Source organism: Schistocerca serialis, chromosome 1, assembly GCF_023864345.2.
Source record: "Schistocerca serialis cubense isolate TAMUIC-IGC-003099 chromosome 1, iqSchSeri2.2, whole genome shotgun sequence".
In the NCBI taxonomy this organism is placed as follows: Eukaryota; Metazoa; Arthropoda; class Insecta; order Orthoptera; family Acrididae; genus Schistocerca; species Schistocerca serialis.
Genome location: NC_064638.1, coordinates 690,093,520 through 690,116,441, shown reverse-complemented (window position 1 = coordinate 690,116,441; position 22,922 = coordinate 690,093,520). Strand labels below are relative to the sequence as shown.

The following is a 22,922-nucleotide window of genomic DNA, read 5'->3' as shown; positions in this document are numbered from 1 at the left end:
TCCACATCATGTACAGTGAAATCTCAAAGAGGAGAAAAGGGAGGGGCTGTACATGGATGAGGGGATGAGGTCCTCAATGGCTTCATTATCCACAAGTCTGTGTGGTAGGAGATATAGGGAGCAGACAATTATTCTTCATGTTTTGTAATCCTGACCAGCTGCTGCTTGGTGCTGGGCTATAACGGTAACAAGTACAGAATGGCATGTGTTGTGGATGAATACAACCGCTCCACCCTTAGTCCCTCACCATCTGTATCATTCTTCCTGTGGATGTTGTTGTCTTTAAAGAAAGAGTTGCCAAGGTTTAAAAGGTGTCTGTTGTATGCAGAGGCATAAGGGCCCATCTTGTGTTAAAAGATTTACTTCTTTCACATGTTTTCTTAACAATGAAAATAATCAATTTTTGAAAATATAATTTAATTGGATAGATAAGAAAATCAAGTTTTGATTATGTGATGTAACTGAGTAGATAAAACCTTTTTTTAATGTGTGTATTCTCCTGCCGCCGCTTGGTGAGTAGATTTTTTATCCATCCAGTTACAAGTTTTGATGATGTGATGTAACTGAATAGATAAAACCTTTTTTTAATGTGTGTATTCTCCTGCCGCCGCTTGGTGAGTAGATTTTTTATCCATCCAGTTACAAGTTTTCTTAACCCATTAACATTCCACTGCAGTATAGGCACCAATAATCAGAAGGAGTTTTCTTTCACCCTATCTCTCTTTTTGGTGACACATATGGGACAGTTAGTGGAGAAGTAGAATGACTTCATGCTTCATCATTGTAAATTTCCAGTTTCCAATTCCTGCTCTGAACAAAACGATGATCTGAGCAATTTACTCAGAGTTCTGACACTGAAGACAATGACGCTACTTTGTGGGCAACTTTCCTGTAGTTACTACATTTGCCTTGCCATTACACCCTACTGTGGTGTGACAATGTATTTGACATCAATAGCACCATATCGAGTTACGTACATGAGTCATATCTCCAACACAATGAATCTTGCATTAATATGCTCTGAAAAGGTAGACCAATCGAATTTTGGGATGAAACTGGCAGTCTTCTGCTGCTTAGTGTTCTCTCTCCTCACATGTTTCTATTACACTTTGTATTTCCCAATCTTTTTGCAGTTCATTAGTGTCCATGTTAAAGTGATTGTAGTGGTTGGAGGATGTGATAAAGAGCTGAAAGGAAAGATGATTAAGGTTTAATGACCCATGCTGACAAAGTGATTTGAGGCAGAGCCCAATAACACAAATGTAGAAAATGAAACTGACCATCTTACCATTCACCTAAATCAATTTAAGGAAAGCAATTAACACCAAAGCTTGGATGGCTGGTTGGGAATTTGAAAATAAATTTGGAGTGAAGGAACATTTGAAATAGTGTTCTGACAAGGTTTGATACTCACACCTGTTTTTCACCTACATGAATCATTTACCAAATACATTGGACAACTAATCAAAAATTGGTATGTTTGTGAACGGTAAAACTGTACTCGTAAGGAGCCCAAAGACATCCATACCCAACACAGCTAGGAGAATAGTGGAACAGGTTTGCATCTGGTTCACAACAAACAAGCCTAAATTTTACAGAAATCCATATTATATGATACCAAACAAATAACAACAGATTACAGATACCAGAAATAGATATCAACAGGCACACCATAAAGGAAACTCAGTTTGTAAAATTTCAATGCATGCAGATGTGCAAGAAAATGAGGTGATACATGCATGTTATTAAGTCCACCAGAAAGCCTAGTTGTGTCTGCTTTGCAGTTAGAATCCTCTCTCATTGTGTTACTCTCCAGATGAAATTACTAACAAACTTTCATTCAGTACTGTCTTATAGCATATTCTTCTGTGACAATACAGCTGAAGTAACAAAAATGCACAGTATGAATTTTATGTAAAGCTCAAAGGCAAACATCTTCCTCCTTAGCAACCTTCAAATTATTACACTCATGTGCTAACACATTTATTCCCTAGTGGTACATGTGGTCAACCATAAGAGTGAATGAGGATGAGCTGTGAAAGTGACGAACACAATACTAGAAGTGGAAGTAATTTCCAAGCCTGTGTAGGATTCAGAAATGAGTGCCATATTCTGCTGCAAAATTCTTTAACAAATTGCCAGCAGATGTGGGCATAAAAGTAAAATAGTGCCTTATTAGATTTGCCTATTCTTTAAAAAAATATTTGGACTGAAGGATGTAAATTCTGGTTAAAGCGAATGTTCACATTAAACAGACTTCAAAATTACAGGAAACATAAACATCTGTCTGTGTAGTACACAGTAGATTTAAATAAATGCTTGTCTACCACTTAATTCCTCTAATATATGGTGAATGGTGAGTGGTCACCTTTGCTCTTACCATTATATGAATCACAAACTTCAAATTTAAAAATCTTGCCTATGAAATGGCATTGGTGTAATTAATCAGATTTGTTTCTGTCTGTGTTTGTGTATGGTATTATAGTTTTAACACACACCTTTCTCTTTCTAGTATGCAACATGAACATTCATAAAAGGTGTCAAAAGAATGTTGCGAACAACTGTGGCATTGACACAAAACAAATGGCAGAAATTTTGGCTGCCATGGGCATCACTACTGACAAGCTGACACCTCCAAGGCCAAAGGTAGACATTTTGAGGATGTAACTGTTTAAAAATATTTACTTCTGTTACATTATTTTATAACACAGTGTGTTATTTATCTGCTTTTTGCATATATGTGTGTGTGTTCTCAAATATGCATAAGTGAACTTATGGGGATTGACTCAAGTCAGGAACTGAGACCATGAAATCTTTTGCACAAGGTATAAATAGATCACTACTTGCAATGAAAACAATGAAAAACTATGAGAGCACTTATGCATAACTATTCACCCAGCTCTTAATCCTTTCTCATAATCTATTGGTAACATTTTAGTTATGAAATGATTCCCATTTATTTCTAAACGTAGAGGTATTGGTGAATAACATTTGTATTCCAATTCTTTCATAGAAATATACTGATCATTCTGTTATGGTGAGCTGAGAAATAATGCCATAAAGCTGTTTAAGTGAAAACTCTTAAGGCTTTTTAAATAAAACAAATGCTATTAACATTCTACATTTTTGTTCTTCATGTCTACATATTTATTTCTCAACATACTCATCCTGATGATGAACACATTTTTCCCAACAAGAGACCAGTTTGTTGATATGTCATGTTTGACTTTGTTGATGGAGCCACATCCTCACCTTTGCTTACACCGATTCATCACTATCAACACGACGCCCTTGAAGGTGTTTTTTAAGTTTTATAAACAGCTGAAAATTGGATGGGACCAAGTCAGGACAGTATGGAGGATGATTGATGACAGTGAATCCAAGCCATCAGATTGCTGCAAATGTTGCAGGACTCATTCTGGCATTGTCAAGCTGAAGGAGAGGGTGCTCCACACATGGAGGAACTATTCGAATTTAAGCTGTTTCTCATGCACCAATGTACTTACATTATGTACTGCCATGTTGACAGCTGCAATTCAGAATCCTCTAGCAGCAGAGGCCTGCAAATGTGTAGACATGAAGACTAAAGATATAGAATGTTAATAACATTTGTTTTATTTAAAAAGCTTTAAGCCTTTTCACATAAAAAATCCAGAGGTACTTTTCAGCATGCCCTTGTACAAGTGGCAAAGGATACGATATGGCTCAAAGTAGCATTTTAGTAACATTTTGATAGTCCCACTTTCTGCACATGTGTAAAAACTCATACCAAGTCTTCCAAGCTGAATCTCACTGAGCATTGCTTGGTGTTATAGTGCCCTCAGTCCTTCTCCTAGGCATCCAGGGATTTTATGCATGCCAGCCATCTCTCTTCTGCAATTCTGATGATGAGGTGTTTCATACAGGGTGTTACAAAAAGGTACAGCCAAACTTTCAGGAAACATTCCTCACACACAAAGAAAGAAAATATGTTATCTGGACATGTGTCCGGAAACGCTTACTTTCCATGTTAGAGCTCATTTTATTACTTCTCTTCAAATCACATTAATCATGGAATGGAAACATACAGCAACAGAATGTACCAGTGTGACTTCAAACACTTTGTTACAGGAAATGTTCAAAATGTCCTGCATTAGCGAGGATACATGCATCCACCCTCCATCGCATGGAATCCCTGATGCACTGATGCAGCCCTGGAGAATGGCGTATTGTATCACAGCCGTCCACAATACGAGCATGAAGAGTCTCTATATTTGGTACCAGGGTTGCATAGACAAGAGCTTTCAAATGCCCCCATAAATGAAAGTCATGAGGTTTGAGGTCAGGAGAGCGTGGAGGCCATGGAATTGGTCCGCCTCTACCAATCCATCAGTCACCGAATCTGTTGTTGAGAAGCGTATGAACACTTTGACTGAAATGTGCAGGAGCTCCATCGTGCATGAACCACATGTTGTGTCGTACTTGTAAAGGCACATGTGCTAGCAGCACAGGTAGAGTATCCCATATGAAATCACGATAACGTGTTCCATTGAGCGTAGCTGGAAGAACGTGGGGCCCAATCAAGACACCGCCAACAATGCCTGCACAAACGTTCACAGAAAATCTGTGTTGATGACGTGATTGCACAATTGCGTGCGGATTCTCGCCAGCCCACACATGTTGATTGTGAAAATTTACAATTTGATCACATTGGAATGAAGCCTCATCCATAAAGAGAACATTTGCACTGAAATGAGGATTGACACATTGTTGGATGAACCATTCGCAGAAGTGTACCCGTGGAGGCCAATCAGCTGCTGATAGTGCCTGCACACGCTGTACATGGTACGGAAACAACTGGTTCTCCCATAGCATTCTCCATACAGTGACGTGGTCAACGTTACCTTGTACAGCAGCAACTTCTCTGACGCTGACATTAGGGTTATCATCAACTGCACGAAGAATTGCCTCATCCATTGCAGGTGTCCTCGTCATTCTAGGTCTTCCCCAGTCGCGAGTCATAGGCTGGAATGTTCTGTGCTCCCTAAGATGCCGATCAATTGCTTCGAATGTCTTCCTGTCAGGACACCTTTGTTCTGGAAATCTGTCTCAATACAAACGCACCATGCCACGGCTATTGCCCTGTGCTAATCCATACATCAAATGGGCATCTGCCAACTCCGCATTTGTAAACACGTTCATGATGAACACTAACCTGTTGATGCTACATACTGATGTGCTTGATGCTAGTACTGTAGAGAAATGAGTCGAATGTCAACACAAGCACCGAAGTCAACATTACCTTCCTTCAATTGGGCCAACTGGCGGTGAATCGAGGAAGTACAGTACACACTGACGAAACTAAAATGAGCTCTAACATGGAAATTAACATCTTTTCTTTATTTGTGTGTGAGGAATGTTTCCTGAAAGTTTGGCTGTACCTTTTTGTAACACCCTGTGTAATGATCTTGAGTATCAACCAGTTGAAACATGAACAGTGTATGCCTTGTTGGGCCTTACAACTAGTCTGTAATGTCTTGTTTCCTTTGTTACATGTGCATGTCATAAAGAGCAGTGCTTTATCCCAACCCCTCTATTGAACATAACTGTACATTCAGATCTTTCTGCTGGTGTCTTATTAAAGTGTTCTGTGAGGTCATGGGAGACAAATTGTCTCCTATGGATGATGTTGCAATGTGATATTAACTCTGATATTGGTCTCAACTGGAAACGTTTCCACAACCAGAGACCATCACACAGGGTGCTCCGTGCTTCAAAATGATGTCTTCATGTCTTCTACAATGCACCTTGCAATTTTCAGAGCTTCAGCAGTTGGCACAGCTTTGGTGACAGCATAGCAGGTGAGGTAGTCAGTGCAGACTATTATTCTTTGATTACCATTTGTCAACTTTGCGAACCTCCCCAAGAGGTCAATTCTAATCCTGTGGAATGGTGATGCTGCAGGTGGAATTGGTATCAGATATCCTGGAAGTAATTGTGACACACTCTTCCCTCACTGGTACTCTTTATAGTGGCTCACAAAGTGTCTAATGGATTGGTCAAGCCCTGGCCAGTGATACTTGTGTGTGATCCTGTTTGAATCTTCCTGAATCACAGATGATCATGGAAATACTTCAGGATAGCTGGCCATAGATGAGCTGGAATCATGAGCAACCATTTCCACCTTTTTGGCTCGTAGTCCTCATATCCTCATATACAATGATCTGTGTATGAAATGGATCCTCCTTTGTTCGGTTCCTCCTACTTCAAGGTTTATAAGGTTTTCAGCAATGCTGAATCTTGCACCTTTTCAGCAGCAATGTCATTTGATGCAGCGGCATCTGTGATTTATTCATGTTGCAGTGTTCTGCCAAAGGATTCCTTAAAAGGCAGTTAGTGTCTTTATGTTTGCTATTGTATTTTGCTGTGACATTATACACTAAGGCATCAGTGCCCATCTTGCCAGTTGATCTGATGTATCCTTCAGGCAAGTCAGCCAGCAAGGAGAATAGTGATTCGTCACTGCAGTGAATGGTTTGCCAAATATAAACAGCTGCAACTTGTTGATTGCCCAGACAAGTGCAAGGCACTTTTTCTACCTTGTAGAGTAGTTCATCTCAGACTTGGAGAATACTCTGGAAGCATAAGCTGTCATCTTTTCAGCACCTTCCTGAATTTGTATTAGAACTGCACCTATCCCAGAACTGCTAGCATTGGTGTAAAGTTCTATCTTGACATTCCCATCATGTGATGTTAGGACTGGAGAAGATGTTAGTGCCACCTTAAGAACAAGGAACGATGTTTTTGTACCCTGTTCCAAGAGAATTTGGTGCCCTGCTGCAATAGTTCTTGCAAGGGACATGCCTTGGTATAGAAGTCTTTATGGATTACCAATAATACAAGCACATTCTGAGAAAACTTCTCATGTCACATATGTGCTGAGGAGGCCAAATATATGTGACTGCTCTTATTTTCTCTGGAGGAGGACAAACACCATGACCATTAACTAAATGCCCCAAGCTTTTTATTTCTTCAGAGATGAAGAGCCAGTTATTCATATTCAGGCAGAGACCTGTGGTCTGAACACAGTTCAGTATGGTACTCAACTGGCTTGGATGTTATTCAGATGTCATAAAAAGAAAATTATATCATCCAGGCAGCAAAGACAGGTCATATATTTAAGGTGTTGACGCAAGTTATCCATGATGTGCTTGAAGGTTGTTGGAGCACCAGATAGTCCAAATGGCACAACTCTGACCCATAGAGGCTCTCAGGTGCTATGAAGGCAGTCTTTCCCTAGTCAGCCTCATCAACCTTGATTTGCCGGTAGCTTGTCTGCATGACCACAGTTGAAAAATGCTTTGCCCCTTTAAGAGGTCTGAGGTGTCATCAACAAGCAACAATCAGTAGACATGTTTTTTGTGGTTTTATTCAGTCACCAGTGTTCGACGCAGAAATGCCATGGGCTATCCTTCTTGTTCACATGGACCACAAGAGACAGCCAAGGACACTCTGAAGTTTCAAGAATGTCATCTTGCACCACCTTTTCCACTTCTTCCAGAATTATCCGTTGTTCAGCCGGTGACACTCTATATGAGTTCTGGATAATTGGTAGCTGATCCCCAGTATTGATATGGTGTTTTACCATGGAGCACTTGGCCTTATCTTTTCGCCCCCTCCCCCCAAAGATTTGAAAGCATAAAAAAGTGACACTGAATGGTTAACACTCACCAACATTGTTCCTCAGTCAGGCCAGATTGTGTTGGCAGTTTGATAGTAGCTTCCTCCACTGTATTGTCTGCAGAGTTAGTGGAGCACAGTTCTTCATTAATGGCATTGAACTGTTCAGCCAGGATTGGTTTGGCTGTCCCTACTCACATATGTTTAGGGATGAGTTGTGGCTACTCATGATAATTAGTGATCCAAAGTTCTTGACCACCTGCAATGCTTATGATTATTACTAGTACATAATTTTTTTGTGAGACTTGAGCAGCTTTCTGCAATTGACAAAAGCTTCACAGTTTACCTGAGCATCTACATGGATAACTGGAACTCATCTCATTGCTGACAGCAGATAACAATGTCTTCAGTGGCAAACAAGCATGCAGATCAAGTTTTGTTATGCCTCCTTGTTGGAATAGCTGTGTCAGTCTGATCTTCCACAGTCTATGACTGCTTTTGACACCTGCAAGAAGTCTCATCCAAGAAAAACATGAATACTTTCTGTTAAAATGACAAATTCTAAGGGCTGTGTTCTGTCACTGATATTTGTTCTTGCAACACATATTCTGTTGGTTGTTAATATGTTCCATTTGTTGCCTTCAAGACAATCACTTTCAAATTGTGGAACATAGACCTCTATAGTTGGTGATGAAAAGCATTCATCATTTCAGAAAGAATAGTCAACACTTGGACAGGTTGGCCCTGATGATGACATTGATGAGATTCCCTAACATCTTGGTAAATCGTCCATGGAGGATTTTCATCTTTGATGGCCTCACCTCCATAGATGGTCACCTTGCTTAGTATTCCTGAATTTGGCAACTATGTAAGTAGTTGGTACCTCCGCATGGCTATGGAAAACTGCTGAAGCATGTTGCGGGATGACCTCATCCTGGGTATGTCAATGGGCTTCATCACACAGGTCAACATTATCATCTGGAGTTGACTAGTATGACTAGGACTGCTGTAACTGTTGTCATCTGTACCATAATCACCATGGAACACTCATTTTCTTTCTGTGCAGTAGTGTACAATGTGCAGTGTCCAATGTGCCCAAAGTGTCATGGCTGCTGTTGCTTGTGTATTCAGACTGACATTTCTGGCTGCCATAAACTACTGTATCTATCCTCTTCGTACCTACTGTATGAGAGAGGTGAGATCACAGTGGTCTCCCACAGCTGTCATAGGTACCATATTTGAGATTCATCTGACACTTTTTATTTTGCATTTCCTCGATGGGCGGGCACCACTAGAATTCCTCTGTCATTGTGACATTCTTTACCAGAAGAGTCTGATGCATGTCTTGTGGAATTCCTTTCACCAAGTGTTAGATTTTGTCAGCTATTGTCAAGACTGGATTCAAAAGATAGCACATGGCCAAACAAATCTTTATGTAAGTCTGTGTCATTTCCCTATGATGTTCGTCACAGTCTTTCAGTTGTTTTTCCACTAAACGGACTTGCTGCTGATTGTCATCAAATGTTTTCTTCAGTTCGGCCTGGAATTTGTCCCAGATATCAAGCTCCTCTTCATTGTTCTCAGTCCCCTGAAGGGCTCTCTCATCCATTTGTCAAACGCATCAAGCTTTCCCACCTCTTGCATTCAGCAACTCGGTTGAATCCTTTCAGCCACTTTGTCTGGTCCTTACCAGCATTTACAGAAAGCAGTGATGGATTTTTGATGAGCATTGCCTAATTGAAGCCATGATGATGTAGATGTCTTCAAGTACCTGTCATTTCCACCAAACCATGTCATGTCATAACAACAATCAAATCCAAATCTGGAGGCAGTGTTCTCAATGAAGTGCAACATTTAGCACTGAAAGAACATTTATTAATAACACTGATATAAAGACAGAACAGGACTGCCTCCTGGGTGGAGAATACTACAATATTTACAAATATTGAACATTCCAGAATATGGAAACATTACAAATGTTGAGCTCTTCACTCTCTTTCAACTAATAAAATTTGTGAAACTTCCTGGCAGATTAAAACTGTGCACCAGTCTAGGACTTGAACCCAGGACCTTTGCCTTTTATGGGCAAGTACTCTGCCTACTGAGCTACCCAAGCACGACTCATTACCCATCCTCAGACCTTTACTTCTGCCAATGACTCTTCAGTACCATATCAGTGCACACACCACTGCAGAGTGAAAAATCTTTCTGAATAAAACGTGTGATAAAAGTTGTGCTCAAAATAGTAGAGACTCATGTAAATGTGGAACTTAAAAGAAATTTTAGCTCGAACACATGTCTAAGGCGTAGTTACACATTGCTGCTGTTATCACCCTTTGGCCAACATGGTAGTAGGATCATTAGATTTGTTCTGAGTTTCCTAGCAATTGATGAGAACTATAAAATACAGCAATGTTTGTAAGTAAAATTAATAAAAGAGGATAGTTATGTAATTGAAGATGACATGTATTTATGACTGAAACTGAGTAAGGTTTATTTTATTAAATAGAATAGTGTTCACTTGTGAATGGTGGAATGACGATAATAGAAAAAGAATAAAAACAGTTTTGATGTGACCTTTTGTCAACAAGGTTCGTATATGGTAAAGCTAGCTGTACATCAAAACTGAACACAGCAAATTTCCATACCAAGCATCCATCACATGTTGTTGTTGTTGTTGTTGTGGTCTTCAGTCCTAAGACTGGTTTGATGCAGCTCTCCGTGCTACTCTATCCTGTGCAAGCTTCTTCATCTCCCAGTACCTACTGCAACCTACATCCTTCTGTACCTGCTTGGTGTATTCATCTCTTGGCCTCCCTCTACGATTTTTACCCCCCACGCTCCCCTCCAACGCTAAATTGGTGATCCCTTGATGCCTCAGAACATGTCCTACCAATCGATCCCTTCTTCTAGTCAAGTTGTGCCACAAGCTCCTCTTCTCCCCAATTCTATTCAATACCTCCTCATTAGTTATGTGATCTACCCATCTAATCTTCAGCATTCTTCTGTAGCACCACATTTCGAAATCTTCTATTCTCTTCCATCACATATGGACACAAAATTTCAAAGTCTGAAAACACTGTAACTTTATGAAAATTGGAATTAATGTTCATTAAATGATTCTGTTGTCATTGAAAAGTGCTAATAAAACAGTCCAATAATATATATTTAGTTTTTCATTTTTGCTACTAGCTCATGAGAAATTAATTTAAACAAACTTTATTTCACTGCAGCACATTGCACCACACTGAAAAACACTACATACAATACTTCAGCTTGCTTCAAAGTCTAATACGCATCAAAAATTATAGTTCTCACAGACTATGTATAGCAAATACTTGTGAATAATGAATTAAGGTAATATATCAAGGAAAATAATCGATGTTTGAAAACTTCCTGGCAGATTAAAACTGTGTGCCAGACCGGGTCTCAAATCCAGGACCTTTGCCTTCCATGGGCAAGTGCTCTACCAAACGACCTACCGAAGCATGACTCACAATCCTTTCTCACAGCTTTACTTCCACCAGTACCTCATCTCCTACCTTCCAAACTTCACAGAAGTTCTCTTGTGAAACTTGCAGGACTAGCACTTCCAGAAGCGAGGATACTGTGGAGACATGGCTTAGCCACAGTCCTGGGGGGGAGGGGTATTTTTTCCAGAATGAATTTTTCATTCACTCTGCAGTGGAGGGTGCACTGATTTACATCTTCCTGGCAGATTAAATCTGTATGCTGGACTATGACTTGAACATGGGACCTTTGCCTTTCATGGACAAGTGCCCTACCAATTGAGCTACCCAAGTCAGGAAATTAATAACTTAGTGGAACAACTACTTCTTTGAGGGGCAAACGTACAAACAGATGAGGGGCATGGCCGTGGGAGCAAGGATGGCTCCTTCCTTCGGCAACCTTTTCATGGGTCACTTCAATGGGTACTTTCCTAGACACCACAAGCCTTCATCATCTCGCTTGGTTTAGATACATTGATGACACCTGTGACATATGGACTCATGGTGTGTCCATATTCATTGAATCTCTAAATACACTCCCCCAATTTAATTTCACATGGTCCTTTGAATTGAATTTTATTTGATCTTGTAAGATTACATTGTGTACAGTAAATGTATGTGTAATATAGGACTTGTTAAAGTATTAACATTCATTATCACTTATTTTTCTACTCCTTTAGCTTACATTTTTACATAATTGATAATGAATAACAATACATACAAATTTAATGGCATAAGTATTCTGCAACACTGTAAAACTCTTTTTCAATGAGATAGTCTTTAAGTTTCTTTGGAAAGTCATTGTCAAGAACACTATCTTCAAAGTTTTTAGGCAGACTTCTTAGTAGTCTGATACACTAGCATTTGTAATCCAGTCCTCACGACCTTTTGTGATGTACATTATTGTTTTGTATATATACAACGATGAAAAAGATAAGATACCTAACTTCTTGAAACAGTTTCTGCACCTTTCAGAGGTCTTTCTTCTTAAAATGGTCCTAAATGCTTTTTTTTTGTAATGTGTTGTTTGATTTTCCCCACACAGTCACTCCATACTGTAAGTATGGTTCAAAAAGTCCATGATACACTGTACACAGAAGATTCTTGTCTGAACACTGTGATAGCTGCATCATTCTTACAGACATTATTAATATGTTTTTTCCATTTCAGTTCATTATCCACAAGAATACCTAAGAACCTAGCAGATTCTACTTCTTCCAGCCTTGTTCCAGCAACCTCTAAATCCATGTCTACAGCCTTCTCCTTGTTTTTAAACACTGCATACATAGTCTTTTTTAAACTTATAACCAGTTCATTTTCCAACAGCCATTGAGCTGTGACATTTGCAGATATGTATGCTCTTCTCTCAATCTGTTCCATATTTTGGTCACTATTTAGTATTATCATGTCATCAGCATACAATATTTTCTTTTCTTCCTCCTCAACACCTATATCATTAACAAAATCCTGTTCCAAATCTCATGCCACTTTCCTTGATGTTGACCTCATCCTCACTGATGGTCAGTTCCACACTTCTGTGTGCATTGGACCAACAGACAAAAAATAACTCTTAAATTTTGGCAGTTGCCATCCTTTTCATGTCAGATGTTCCATCCCATACAGCCTTGGCATTCAAGGCAAACACTTTTGTTCAGGTGTAGACTCTTTACAGCAATACTCATCTCCACCTTCACTGGACATAATTACTTGGTGAATAGTTTTTCTGTCTAGACAATTGCATTAAATTATTAATATTGATGTGACTTGTGTAGTTTTTGGCATACAAAAACATTCTAAACTGTGATGGACTCATCTCACGGACTCATCTCACAAATGTGCTCAGTCTGTTCACTGTAGAATTATTGTAATGTTACTGGATCATGATCATGTGACAGTGAATATCCAAGATTTTTATGTAGACATATTTTATTTCTTGCCATGATACCCCTTTAGTTCTATGCATGCAGATGTGACATATTTCAGCAGCAGGGAAATCCATTGCATGTTCAGTGTCTCTCACACCATGCCTTTTACTTGGTAGCCATGAGCTGTACTTAAGCTCTGCCCCTCAGGCTGGACTATCTCCACCCTTTCTGATAGCCATGCACATCTAAAATTGAGCACGCCTGCGTGCATCTTCAGCATTCACTGCATTGCACAAACATGAGACGTTTCAAGGCCCTTCTAGAAACAATCAACACTAAATAACAAAAATTTGTGGGTGATCAGATTTGAACTGGCAATCTGCAGCATTCCAGCCAATGATGCCAGCTGCTGCTCCGCACTGCATGCAGCACGGCACATGACAGTATAATTTGTATCCTCTTTTACAACTTGTTACCTCATTTAGTCTCTCTTTCCCTCATAATTTTCTTCTGATCTCAGCTTTATTCTTCATTCACCTTTTTAATTTGGTGTTTCCCATGATTTATCTTTTTTTCACCCTCATTTCACTACATGTTACAAAGTTACTTGTACACTGGTTAATCAACTATCTGTTCTTCAGCAGGAGTGTAATAACTTCCCAATAATTCAAATTGCATCTGTCAACTCTATTGTTTCACTTCAGTCACAATCTGTGTTATGCGTCTTTAATACATGACCCTTAACTTAGTTGCATTCTTCTTTGCAAAGACAATTCTTCAACTTTGTACATATTTATTTGTTTCCTTTTTGCTCAGTTGTGATTTAAGAAGGAGTATTTTCCCTTTGTGTCTGACTTATTTGAATAATTTTACAATGCGTAATTCAGATTGTTGTTTTATAATATATTTAATATAAATTTTAGGTTAATATCTAAATACTGTATTAGCTTCATTTTAAACCTATTTTGACTTTAAATATTTGGATAATGATGAATGACAGGAAAAGTTGCAAATATTACTGTATTAAACTACCTGAAGCATTTTAAAAATAATTTAAGGGGTATTAAGATAGGTTATTAACAAATAGCTAGTTCATGAATGACTTCCAACTTACCCCAACCCCCCCCCCCCCCCCCCCCCCTCTCTCTCTCTCTCTCTCTCTCTCTCTCTCTCTCTCTCTCTCTCTCTCTCTCTCTCTCTCTGCCCTTTTTAATGAATAACAACATTTACGTTGTTGTTAAAGAAATGATGATAAAACAAATTTTCATACTTTTTACTGGTGACTGAATAGCTGGTTTAGTGATAAGGATAATATCATATCCAATGTCTGTATATAAAAATAGGTTTCTTAGGGGGGTAGGATGTCAAACAGGACTACTTGAAGCAGGAGAGGCACCACAGGACATTTTAATTTCCACTGTCTATACTTTTACCAACAAATTTCTAAAACATTGTCAGCATGACCAGGAAGGATTCGGGATTCACACTCATAGCAGTGGAAGTTCACAAACATGACAAAATAAATTTTTTCTTACATGTGAAATTTCATCATTTTTTCAGTTACTGGTGGCAGAATTTGTTGCTATAGGTACACTTTTCTTCATAAGTAGGAGAGACCCTTCGATGAATTTTGCACAGCATACAAACCATACTTACAGGTGTATCAAACTCTATAATTTATTTAATTTATGAAAAAATGAATAAGCTGTTACATTTTAAACTTCATGTTTAGAAGAAACTCAAATTTTATAGTTAATTATCTCAATTTTTACCACAGTTTTTAATAGATTTGAAAAATTCTGTAGTTTCATACACCTGTAACTATGCTTTGTATGCTGTGCAAAATTCATCAAAGAATCTCTCCTAGTTATGAAGAAAAGTGTACCTATAGGAACAAATACAACCAATAATAAGTGAAAAAAACTGACAAAATTTCAGATATAAAAAAAATGTTGTTGAGTTTTTGAACTTCCACTGCTAATCCTGAATACTTCCTGGTCATGCTGCAAAAGTTTTATAAATTTATTTGTAAAAGTATAGACAGTGGAAATTAAAATGTCCTGTAATGCCTCTCCTGCTCCAAGTCGTCCTGTTTGACGTCCTACCCCCCTTAAAGAATGTAAAACTAGAGTTTTTGAAGATTGTAAAATCATGTAAGCAATAAGAGATAATGCAGCATTTTAGTGCAGCGAAATAACAGGTTAGTAGAATCAGATGAAAAGACTTGAGGAACATGAAGAAAGAACATATGAGTACTGTCCTTGGCTCCTGCATTGTTGAGGTACTGTAACATCCCCTTCTCTTTTGAAATATCTAGACCACTTTCAAAGGATGCTACACCAAGAGGATTTGTAGTAGTTATCACTTGGTGATTCAGGACTCATCGACTGGTTAAGAACAGAAGCAAGGTGATACAATTAGAATTGAAATTTTCTTCATCACACAGTTTCATATTGACAGGCCACAAAAGAACTATTTAAGACTACTTTATTACAAATATTATACTAGATATGCTACAGAGAGAGATCCAACTATTAAATCGAGTGGGTGTCACGGTGAGACAACAGTCGACTAAAAGACCTGAATAGCAGTCAGAACCGAAACCAGTACAGAACTGCTGCTGGCACGCAATGCTAATTGCTATGGTTATATACCTGCATTGTTGATGCAACCAGTTACCTTCTACATTGTTGATACTAATAAATATGCTCTCCTGTGCTATGTTACTATGGAGTTTATACTACATATTTGACAACACTTGTGGCAAAAGTTGTGTCATATCTCCATAAAACCCTATGGTGCTGCACTTCCTGATATGCATGGCCCAGTCAGTTCATCATCACCTAAAAGGTGAATGGTTGACTATAATGAGATCACAGAATCTTTAGGCAGAAGATGAATGTTGTTACTGACCACACAGCTATCCTCTTATATTTAGCAACTGATACTAAGTCCTGCCCACTCTTGAGAGCACATTGGAGACAGCACAGATGCCTAGCATGTTGAGCCTTTGCCCAATTTTCCTGTAGAGTCTTGGCAAGTGCAAACAACGAGTATGTTCATCATTGGAAGCTCCTATATGGGTAATGGAGTCCATCAGGGAAATAGCTGACAGATTGGGAAGAAAGGTCAGTATGCCGGATCGTCTCATCTGTGCTGCTAGCAGCTACTAATGCTCTGGATATAATCAGCTGCCACCAATAGCTGATATCAGCCCAAATAATTATTACCACCTGTGTACAGAGTCCATCTGCATTTTCTGTAGACAGACGGATGAATTAGTGAAGACAGATAGCCTCACATCCATGATGAATATGTAACTTGTGATTAGCAGTGTTTTACTCATTACCAATCATAATCTTCTGATTTGGAGCCAAGTGGAGGACTTATATCAGAGTATTAGAAAATTCTGTGATGAACTTTGCTGCAGATTTCTTAATCTTTTGTATGAGTAGAGAATTTTAGGGCCCTCCTCAATAAGCCAGACATGTACTACACAGAGGAAACAGCTAATTGGGTAGCACAGGGGTATTATTTAGTTTAGATGAACCTTTCCAAATGCTCAATGATGAATTATGCACTGTAATTGAATAAGGGATAGGTCAGCTACATTAATCACAGAGAGTATTTGTCCTATGAGATCAGAATGAGAAAATTTTAATAAGATATTGGTAGGTTTTAAGTAGATGCAAGTAAGATCCCAGAAGCACTTTTGTTAGTTTCATGGCAAATTGCAAAATGGAGGGTGTTCTTGGAGGAATTTACAGATATGACAGGAATGGTCATTTGAAGCGAAACAGTATAGTAAACATGGGTTCTAAAATGCATACCTTAAAAGCTATGAGCACTTCTTCATATTATGTACTGTGAAACAAACCTCTTCTGCTGCAAGCTTTTTGCTTTCATGTTTTGGGAGGAGGTAGTATGGACCAAAACAAGAAAAAAATTGTCTCGTGAACATGGCTCTGAAATGCATTCCTTAAGAGCTATGAGTGAAAGAGATGTGTTCCGCAGTAAAGAAGATGAACAAGTGCTCATAGATCTCATAGCACTTAAGATATACACTTTGAGCCCATGTTAACTGGTCATTTTTTCTTGTTTTGATCCATAATACCACCTCTCAAAAAACGAAAAGCAAAGAGCTTGCAGTAAAAGAGGTTTGCTCCATAGTATCAAAGATGATGAAGTGCTAATAGCTCTTGAGGTATGTGATTTAGTTTACTAGACATTTTACTTCAAATAATCATTGCTGCCATATCCCTAAATATTGTCAATTTCTCTTGGGACATCCACTACGGGTCAGTATACACACATGTTTGTCTTCCACCAAACTGATGCTGGATTGATACATCTACCTGTGTGGCATGGTAGGATGCAAATTTGGATTGTGACAGAGGTTTACTGTTACAATAGTAAGTAAGACAGAATATATTTTCCTCCAACATATATCTTGCAAAATGATGATGACACAACAATCAGTGAAATGTTGGCTCATATAGAAGCTTACTGTCAGCTATCCTTCCCTTAAACCATTTACAACTGTGGCAGGAAAGGGGGTAAATCATAATAGTACCAGAAGTACATTCCTCCACACAATAGATGGCGGCTTGCAGAGCATAGACATAGGTGTTGAAAGAGTGACAGACTGTGATGTGTGCTACCCAATCATCATTGCAGAAGAATTATTGGTCCCTATGCTGTGACATCCAGGGCATCAGTGACTAACATTCATTTGAAAGACTGAGCAGTTTCCCTTGCACTTCTATCAAATTTGTACAGGCACTTCTGTATCTAGTTACTTTCCCATTGCAGTGATTGCAGATTTATACAATATGCATAAATATTCAGTGGTGTTATTGTGTAACAGACTTTCAAGACCATAGAGATGAATCCCTGTCACTATCATCATATGGAACACTTCACTGCCTAGTTTATTACTAAAATAAATCTTCAGCTGCAGTAACAAATTTTTCTCTAATGTGCTTAGTATGTTTATAGTATTTGTGTTGCACACATGTGATGATCCTGAAATTTTTTAATGTAAACAATAAACCTAAATCTATCAATGACTGTGTTGAATGCCAACTGAGAACATAAAAGAATATTTGTAGACAGTCACTTTTAATCATACAAAAGTATGATGTTTTTTCAGAATACGTCCACTTTATCATCAGATACAATAAATTAAAGTGAATCCAGTTTGGAACTTGTTCTTGGGCACAGTTTTATGGAAAATCTGAATAATGATAATATATGTTGTTTGGCAAAGCCTTTTTGAATTACATTCTCAAGTTCACACTTGATTATGTATGCATAAATACCCTACATCTTGAAACAATAAAAATATGTGTCTGTTTACAGATATCCTATGTTTTTGATTGATCCTGTCAATGAGGGCTGGGTGAACAAGAAGCTTTTTCTGTTGCTCATGTTTCGATTTTCAGTACCTGATTTCCCACTGTTGTTAGAAACAGCATCTCTTTATTTGACTGCACAGACTGGTAGTTCATGCAACATGAGTATGAGTTCAACATCTGAGAAGAGCCTGTCCACAACTAACACAAGCACAGCAAGCTCCAGGAGTGATGATGATGCATACAGCAGTGGAGGAGGCAGCAACCAGCAACAAGAGGAATCAGAAGACAAAAAAGATGGCGACTTAGCTGATCAAGGTGAGAAAATTATGAGTTCTGTATTTTTCAGTCTTTTCTTCTTTGCATTCCCTTTTAAATAAAAACAATAAAAACAAAAAATGAATTGTGAAAAACAATGTCATTTGTCTGGAATTAATTTCCACTCTGCAGCAGAGTGTGCTCTGATTTGAAAATTCCTGGCAAATCAAAACTGTGTACCAGACTGGGACTTGAAGCTGTAACTTTTGCCTTTCATGGGCAGTTGGTCTACTGTTTGAGCTATGCAAACTATCCAAGGTCCCAAGTTCAAGTCCTGGTTTGGCGTAAAGTTTTGATTTGTCACAAAGTTTAAAATCAGTGTATCCCTCACTGCAGAGTGCAAGTTCATTCTCGAAACAATCCACTAGGCCACAGCTAAAACATTTCTCCATAATATCCTTTCTTCCAGGACGCTAGTCCTAGAAGGTATGAGGGAGTACTTCAGTGAAGTTTTGAAGGTAGGGAAGAATTACTGTCAGAAGTAAGGCCGTGAGGGCAGTCTGTGAGTTGTGTTTTTGTGTTTGAGTTGCTCAGTCAGTAGAGCACTTGGCTAGGAAGGGCGAAGATCCCAATTTAGAGTCCTTGTGTGGTACACAGCCTTGAGCCAGCAGAAAATTTTAAACCAGCACACACTCTGCTATAGAGTGAAAATTAATTCCAGGCTGTGGCTAAAGCCACTTATTTGCGGTAACGTTTCTTCCAAGAGTGTTGGTCCCATAAGGTGTGTGGGAAAACAAAGTTTTGAAGGTAGAAGAAGAAGGGGTACTGGGGCAAGTAAGACTGTGGGGGTGGGTCATGATACATGTTTGGATAGTTCAGTCAGTAGTGCACTAGCCCATGAAAGGCACAGGTCTCAGGACCGAGTCCCAACCTGGCACACCATTTCCATTTGGCAGAAAGTGTCATTTTCTTTTATGTTTAAAATTAATGGTTACTTTGAACATTAAAATAGTATGTTCTGCAGATCACATGAAACTACAGAGTTCTTGGTAGAACATTTATTTTGTGACATTAGTGATTATATTGTCTACTCATGGAGTTAGCAGTAATAAAACTGTTCTCACCAAATAAACCTTTCTCTGACTCTGGAAATTGTTATTGGTTAGCCCTTCTCATTTTCTTGGTTTGCCCTTCTCATTTTCTTAACCCATCTGTTTTAACACATCTTAAACCATAAAAAAGGCATTGTTGCTATTTGCTGTATCATACTTTCGATTTTACTTGTGTCCACCCTCAACTGTTTGTAGTGCGCTGAGGGAAACACTATGACAGGAGAACAAGGGGAACACTGAAACACTGATAATGATTAGTGACAAGCATACACAAATTTACTGATGAATACTTAACTTTGTTAAATCAGCTCAGGCAGCAGATCCTGAAGTTCAACTACTATTCCAGAAGCTAAGGCTGGATCATAAACAGGTCTTGTCTCACTAGAATATTCTCTGAAGACAGGTTAGTGTGGGTGAGCTAGAAGCAGATGATGTGACACAAAGTACACAAGTAGAAGGTGGTCTTCTTGATAGTTGAACTGACTTGGAACTGCTCTCTCTGCTGTGACACTGATGCATATCACTCCACAGGTGGTGCCACTGCTGTGACATCTTAGTGCAGCAATCGCTGCACTATGCGCCATCTCTGGAGTGAGTTGTTGACCTATCAATGCCTTTGGTGCTGCCTGGTGGTGTGTGCTGTGCTTACAACATCACACTCTTCCCCTCCAAATCTACTGGCTAGTGTCACATGGGGTTGCGGTGCGAACCGACAGTGAGGGGGAGGTCTGGGTGCAGGCACAGCAGATGGGACAAGAACCAGGACTGAAGTGGGTGCCAGGCTCCTGTCCATGCCTTGGCATTTGCCTTGAGCCCACACGGGAATTTCTGGCAAACTGTAGGGATGGCACACCCCTACATCCAGGGCCAGAGTCTCGAACTCTGGAGGGCCCCACCTCAGAGAGGAGGGCGGCAGGGTGCAGAGATGTTGCCCATGGTGACACGGGCTGGTGTGATGATGGTATCAGGGATAAGGGCACATCCACCTCCATGGGAAGTTCCTTGGGCTGAGATGCCATTTGGTCCATGGCAGGTGGCCATGACCCTGGCTCCTGGCTGTGTGCTGAATCTGTAAAATGAAACACAGTGCCAGGATCACAGAGTTCCATAGGGCGAAGCTCATTCCAGTGTCTTTTGAGCGGCAACCCTGTAGAGGAAGAAACGTGGAACATGTCGTGTCCAAGGACACAAGGAACAGTGTGTTACCATTGCTGTCCAGGCTAGAAGTTCCTGAAGAGCACTGCATCCTGAATCTGAAAATGGGAATCTTTGTACTGACTGGTACTCCTTGTTGGTGGGTGCAGCAGATGAAGCAGGGTGTGATGCTGGTGGCTATACTGGAGTTCAGTCGGGGAAGATCCATCTTGGTAGATGGACAGGAAAAGTCGCAAGGCCTGTTCCCATGAGTGAATTCCACGGAATTCACCCATCTGCATCTTGAATGTTCACACAAAATGTTCAACTTCACCATTAGATTGAGGGTGGAATGGTGCTGTGGTCACATGTTCAATACCGCTGGTTGTGCAAAATTGTTCAAATTCCTGTGAGGTGAACTGCAGCCCATTATCAGACACTAATACTTCTGGCAAGCCCTCAATGCAAAAAATTGGAGTAGGTTATCAGACAGTCCTGGGCGTTATTGTAGAGTTCAGCAGAACCACAAAGGGAAAATGACTGAAGGCATTCACTACAATAAGGCATCGTGTGTCCCAGAGAGGTCAAAGAAAATCAATGTGGATGTGTTTCTGTGGACTGCTGGGGCATGGACACTCAGAAAATCCTCAAGGTGGAGCTGCCTGTTGCTTCATGGAAGTGGTGCAGTGTGACATCATGACTTCAATCTGGGCATCCATACCTAGACAAAAACAATGGTGTCAAGAAGCTGCTTTGTCCTCACAATACACCTGTGTCCCTGATGCAACAACCTGAAAAAATCCTGCTGATGGGTGCGTGGGATGATGACCTGGGCCTGGTCATTCTCACCAAACTGTACTGACAAGATTTTACGGTGAGCAAAGTATCAATGTACTTCCATCTGAACAATGTCTCTCACCCTGTAAGCATGTAATTCACCACAGTGCTTAAATCTACATCTGCAGCTGTCTCTTTTCTACGTGATAAAAGTCTATGGGAATGAACTAATCATCCTTGTTGACTAGTAACCTTGACAACAAATAGGCATTCTAATGTTGAGCCATAGGGCACTGCAAGATTTCATAGTTGTAGTGTGACAGCAATAAATCCCTACTGCAATTTTTGCACTATGTGTAGTAGAACAGGCTTGGTTGGGTGCAAAAGTGAAGTGAGTGGCTTATGATCCATGACCAAGTAGAACTTCCATCCATGGAGGTAATGATGAAACTTGGTTACACCATAAATGATCGCCAATGCTTTTACAGTCTGACTGTAATTTGCCTTATTCTTAGTAAGAAGTTTGGGGGCAAAAGCTACTGGATGATCTATTGATCTGATATAGTGCTACAGAATGGTGCCTAGACAACTAGAAGAAGCATCAACCACTAAAACTACTGATTTAACTGGATCAAAATGTATGAGACACACATTACTAAGTAGCACTGTTTCAATTGATCAAACGTCAGCTGCTATTCCTTGGTCCATGTAAATGGGACATTCTTACACCACAACTTGTGCACTTGAGGCCTGCTGATGACAGTTCTTGACAAAGGCACTCAAGATTGGCTAAATGTTCTTCCACAGAATGTCCAGACACGACAATGTCCACCAGGTAATTTAGGCAAGTAGGTACCTTGGCAGTCACTTGTTATTAAAAGTGTTGAAAAATCACTGGTGCTGAGGCACTAATAAAGCACAGGCATTTAAATTCAAATAGCCTGAGATGAGTGTTAATAACCAAAAATTTCTTTGAGTAATCATCCAAAGGCAAATTAAGGTAAGTGTCCACCAAGTATATCTTGGAAACGTAATGACCCTGACCTAATCTGTCCATCATTTCCTCTGAGTGGGACAAAAGGTACATGTTTCTCACTGTCTGAGAGTTCACAGTTGACTTAAAATCAACACACAGTCAAAGACATCTTGGAGGCTTGCGAAGTGTGACTGAAGGGGAAGACCACTGACTTGCACTGATGGGCTTTATGATCCCATCAGCTTATTATTGCCATAATTGTTCAGTGACCTGTTCCT

General features: G+C 39.5%; 1 protein-coding gene across 2 annotated transcripts in view; it reads left to right on the top strand.

Annotated features, from left to right (window-relative positions):
• LOC126480663 (calcium-independent protein kinase C) overlaps positions 1-22,922 on the top strand; it is a 226,365-nt gene that overhangs the window by 101,773 nt on the left and 101,670 nt on the right. For both annotated transcript variants that reach the window (XM_050103890.1, XM_050103897.1), the window contains exons 7-8: positions 2,513-2,646; positions 18,531-18,705. In XM_050103890.1, the coding sequence (XP_049959847.1) occupies positions 2,513-2,646; positions 18,531-18,705 (309 nt within the window). The remainder of the gene's footprint in view (positions 1-2,512; positions 2,647-18,530; positions 18,706-22,922) is intronic.